This window comes from Benincasa hispida, chromosome 3, assembly GCF_009727055.1.
Source record: "Benincasa hispida cultivar B227 chromosome 3, ASM972705v1, whole genome shotgun sequence".
Taxonomy (NCBI): Eukaryota; Viridiplantae; Streptophyta; class Magnoliopsida; order Cucurbitales; family Cucurbitaceae; genus Benincasa; species Benincasa hispida.
In genome coordinates this window covers 50,389,953-50,395,104 of record NC_052351.1, presented here as the reverse complement: position 1 = coordinate 50,395,104, position 5,152 = coordinate 50,389,953, and the positions used below count along the sequence as shown (strand labels likewise).

At 38.0% G+C, this 5,152-nt stretch overlaps 1 protein-coding gene across 4 annotated transcripts; it reads left to right on the top strand.

Moving 5' to 3' along the window:
* The first annotated feature begins 289 nt into the window (after positions 1-289).
* Positions 290-4,018, top strand: LOC120073405 (pentatricopeptide repeat-containing protein At1g09220, mitochondrial-like). Of its 4 annotated transcripts, none has more exons than XM_039026251.1 (4): positions 290-1,717; positions 1,817-1,927; positions 2,030-2,256; positions 2,351-4,018. In XM_039026251.1, exons 1-2 carry the CDS (start codon positions 358-360, stop codon positions 1,900-1,902), a joined length of 1,446 nt encoding a protein of 481 aa, XP_038882179.1. In that variant the 5' UTR covers positions 290-357; the 3' UTR covers positions 1,903-1,927; positions 2,030-2,256; positions 2,351-4,018. The 4 variants fall into 4 exon arrangements, with proteins under 4 accessions (XP_038882179.1, XP_038882177.1, XP_038882178.1 ...); XM_039026250.1 differs by having other exon boundaries at positions 293-1,927; positions 2,351-2,559; positions 3,082-4,018; XM_039026249.1 differs by having other exon boundaries at positions 292-1,927; positions 2,011-2,256.
* The last annotated feature ends 1,134 nt before the right edge of the window (positions 4,019-5,152 follow it).

Here is a 5,152-nt window from a genome sequence, read left to right as displayed (position 1 = left end):
CAAAATGTGTATTTCTAGGTCGAATTCTTTTTTTTTTTTTTTTACTAAGTACTTGTTTGACATTTACGAGTTTTGATACCATATTAAATAAATATAAGATTTCATCTCAAAACCAATCGACAATAAAAAAAAAATAAAATAAATCACGTACGTTTCGGAAATGATGAGATGTCATCATCGATCAAATGATCATAAATTCGATTTGAGAGATGGAAAATTTGAATCCTACACTCATCCTGATTAAGATGGAAAGGTTAGTCCAAGGTGGGTCTAAAAACAAGAGTTAACTGCTAAATGCATTGGGTTAGACCTAGACCGAACTTAGGTAGGTCTCGAGATAACCGTTTATAGTTGAAAATGAAAACTTTACAATCATGTGGGAATGGGACAGGTCAGTGGTTTCAGATCCAAAGTATGCGGAGCTTATGGAAGGGATGCAAGTTCCTCTCCTCTCAAACTTTCTCAGCGTTTGAAAATCTTCAATTCCTTTCATTCTCTTCATCTCTTCCAATCAAATCAATCTCTCCCTCCGCCGCATCCAACTCTCTCCGCCGCTCGCCGCCGCTCTTAATCTCTCAGGTAATTAAATACGCCACCACCCACAAAGCCACCCAACGAATTCGCTCTTTCATCATCACTTCCGGCTTACTTCTCAACGCCACCACCAATTTCATCCTTCTCTGCAACACATTACTCCATTGCTACCCTCTCTACCAACCCCTCCGCCGCTTTCCTCACATTCCCCCCGCCTACGATACTTTCGCCTATTCCTTCCTCCTCCATTCTTGCGCCGATTTGGAGCTCGCCGGACCTGGGCTTCAACTCCACACTCTTACTCTCAAGCTAGGCTTTCCTTCCCATGTTTATGTTCAAACTGCAATTCTACGTATGTATGCCGCTTCTGGGTTTTTGCTTGATGCTCTGAAGGTGTTCGACGAAATGCCTGACCGAAGCTCTGTCACTTGGAATGTGTTGATTACTGGTTTGGTTAAGTTGGGTGAGCTTGGACGGGCTCGTGCTGTTTTTGATCAGATGCCGATTCGGAATGTTGTGTCTTGGACTGCTATAATCGATGGATATACTCGTCTAAATAGGCATGAGGAAGCTGTGGGTTTATTTTGGACAATGGTGGCTCATTATGGTGTGGAGCCTACTGAAATAACGCTTTTAACTATTTTCCCTTCCATTTCAAATCTTGGGGGTCTTAAGATTTGTCAATCTGTACATGCTTATGCAGAGAAGAAAGGGTTTAAGGTATCTGATATACGCATTGCTAACTCATTGATTGATTGTTATGCGAAATGTGGTTGTATTTTTAGTGCATCAAGGGTGTTTGAAGAAATGTCAGCTGAAAGGAAGAATTTGGTATCTTGGACGTCGATAATCTCAGGATTCACAATGCATGGAATGGGAAAAGAAGCTATGGAGAGTTTTGAAATTATGAAGAAAGAAGGCCATGATCCGAACCGGGTCACGTTCTTGAGCATTTTAAGTGCTTGCAGCCATGGAGGACTGGTTAAGGAAGGTCTAGAGTTTTTTCAAAAGATGGTTGATGAGTATCAGATTGAGCCAGATATAATGCACTATGGGAGTTTAATAGACATGTTGGGAAGAGCAGGGAGGCTTGAAGAAGCTGAAAAGATAGCTTTGGAGATACCTATGGAGATTACCAATGTCGTTATTTGGAGGACGCTTTTAGGTGCCTGTAGTTTTCATGGTAATGTATCGATTGCTGAGAGGGTAACACAGAGGCTATTGAACATGGAGGGAGCATATGGGGGTGATTATGTGCTCATGTCTAACATTTTTGCTGCAGCTGGAAAATATGGAGATGCTGAGAAATGGAGAAGATTGATGGATTCTAGCAATTTCTCCAAAATTCCAGGAGAAAGCCTTGTCTAAAGTTAATAAGCATTTGTTGGAAAAAGTAAATTGTTCTATAAACCTCACCAATACTAATCCAATTCCCTTGCCAATTCATTTCAGTTGAGTATGAACTGAAGCACATAGATTTTCTTCATGTGTACAGCTTTGGCAAGGAATTCTGATATGAATGAGGCAGAATTGCAATATCGGAGCGAGGATTATCGAGGAAGCTACGGATCAGTATGATAATGGATCTACTACAAGCATGGAATGGACCTCTTGGACGTGAGAAATTATTGGTTGAAGTAACCAATTATTGCCTATAAATTTTGCCTATTTACATGAAGAATAATGATGAGGGTTTGATTTGGGTATTCGAGCCAATAAATTGTAAGTTCCTTTCTCTACCATCCACTGGCTAGTTTCTGTTTTCATGTTGAGTGTGCTAAGAAGTATTCCAATTACTAACGATGTTGATTTTTAGTTGGGAAGCTGCTCAAGCTGACTCGCTCCATCTCAGTTGATACCATCCAGCACCACGAACAACTGCAAAAGATAGACGAGTGAGAAGACTTCAAAAGAACTTGTGCAAGAGAAGAAGTGTAATGCTTGACAAACAATTTTTGGTGGTTCAAGATTGCAGTCCACAAAAGGGTAGAACCACGTAATTTAAAGGTTAACCAAGGAATGAAGGTAACGCCTCTACTTTTGACTTCTAGACACACATGAAGGGTTCACGTGTGGCTCTCTCAGACATTTCTCTCATTTATGTGCTCGAGTTAGTAAGCTCCAAAACTTAAAAAATAATCTAATAATTCATTGGAGGGTTTTAGAAATACATAGTAAACCCCTTCGTATCATAACTTAGGAAAATAGATACAAGTTGAGAGTTCATACAACACCATTCCAAAACTCATAACCTCTTGATTGAAGGTGCATTTGTATTTTTGGATTATTTTGAGTTGCAAGAGATTTGAACATCTACCAGGCGTCAATCGATAGTATACAGGTCATTGTCATAGTTTGGTTCATTGCTTTGAATTCATATTTATAACTCTGATTTATGGCCTGGATAATGAAAGTAATCATGTGGGTCTTATTATAAGTAAGAGAATGTTAATAGTTTACATACTGGCTTTGGATACATCACTTTATCGATAAGTACAATTACATAAGGACAGTCATAGCAGATGAAGCTAGGAATTGAAATTGCAGGATCAAACTTGGAGCTTTGGGAGTTGTCATGGAGTTAGGCTGTGCTTTACCCTTTAAATTCTGCTGGAGTTCATAAACCATGGGAGAATATCAACTCTATTTCAGCATAATTACATTACACATACAGCATTTCATATTCCAGCAAAGGAAAAACATAAGTGCAGCTCGGCTGCCATCCAATTGGAACATGCTCTTCCAGCAATATCCCAATGCAAAATAAGTCAGTTTGTACGTAAAAAGTATTCAAATACAAAGCTTGATAGACATATTGACAGCATAGGTAAATCAACCATCTTCTGCAACCATGGATTTTGAACTAGCTTCTTTAATTCTATCTTTGAACAGAGGCAAGATTGATCTGTCCAGGTCCTCCCGATGTATCATTGAAGAAATTGCTGGCATCCCATTTTCTCTTCGTTGTCTTTTAGAGCATTTTTTGGGGTCTCTCTATGTATCAACTTCCTGCCTGGATTTCCTCTGCTTTAATTTAGAAGTAGTTGCTTTACTGCATTTTTCTAAACAAAAAAATAAGGAAAAAATAAACTTGAAACTGGATTTATGGTCAGAGAAACTTCATCCAGTTTGATCCAATTCACAGCTCCCCAAAATCAATAGTTAGAAAGGAGAGCATCTTCGTAACAAATTCACATTGGTTGTGTCTGAGACATGTTCTAAGAAACTGGATTTATGGTCTGAAACAAATTCACATTGGTTGTCTGAGACATGTTCTAAGAACAAGTAAATATCCTTTTATAGAAAACCATTCCAAATGGACTCAGAAAGGTATGGCAACGGCTCCTGCTGCTATCAATTTTCAATGGGAAATAAAAAATTATGTTTGAAAAAGTTATCAATCTACACAACTCAAAACACCAATAAATGCATGTGTTCTACTTCAGAAAGACCAAAAGTAAAAGAAAAATGCTAAAATACAAAACAAAACAGAAAACAGAAAACAACCCTCAACTTTAAATAGAATTCCTACTCATTCTTTCAAAAGTTATAATATTACCATCATCTTCCATAAATATTTCAAAATTACTGGAAATTCATTATGATATATGAAAATTAAGCATTTGGGACCCGGTAGTCTTTGGGTCTGTCTTAATTTCTACCACATTGTTTCTAGGTAATATTGCAACAAATAACTAACATATAACAACGTTCAGGGTAGTTTTTGTAGTTTAGCCAAACAAAAATGGAACTTTTCAGATCAACTGAACCTCAAAATCCAATGTCATAACCATAAAATTAACCTAAAAATCTCAACAAGTTAACAACAAATCTGTTTTGAGCATAAAAGTGAGAATCTCTATACTACTGTATTCGAAGAAGGGACATGGAAAGAAAAGAAACTACAAATCAGTTCATAAAAAGAAAGATGAATGAAAGCTTATGAGCACATCAAACAATAGTTTACGATTGCAAGATTATCTGAATATGTTCCTACATTCAAATGTCCTACACAGTTCAGTCACATAAATCATGATTTGCGAAACATGATAAACTATCTGAACTATCCAAAAACCAAAACCTAAAACAACCTCCAACTAAACTTATGAACTAGTACACTAAAACACGGATAAAAAGAGAGAGAGGGCGAAAGAACGAAGAAAAGCACAAAAACCAAAAGAGGAGATGTTTATGGTACAAGCCTGCGTAGCCATCATCGCCGAGTCAAATTGAACGGCGGCTCCGACGGCAGGCAGTCGTCATTGCTGGAACAAAAGAAAGGGTGAAGTAGACCAGACTAAGTACCAAGAACTTCCTGTGAATCTAACCCTTCAGCCATGGCAGAGCCTCCAAAGCAGCCTTGGCAAAAAAGGAGGGTGGCTCCGCCGTGCTGGAGAGGAAGAGAAAGGGAATCGAGGTATTATTAGCCATGGAACCGCCATTCCCAAATTCTCAGTCCCGGCTCTGATAAGATCAAGTAGTTACTGATTTTAGGGTTTTGGTTCCGCCCAATTTATACGGGTTTATTAGGGTTTCTTATTTATTTTTTTATTTTTTTTTCCTCTTCAGATGTTTTTACATAAATTTTAAAGTGTGATTTATTTATTTTTTTCACACA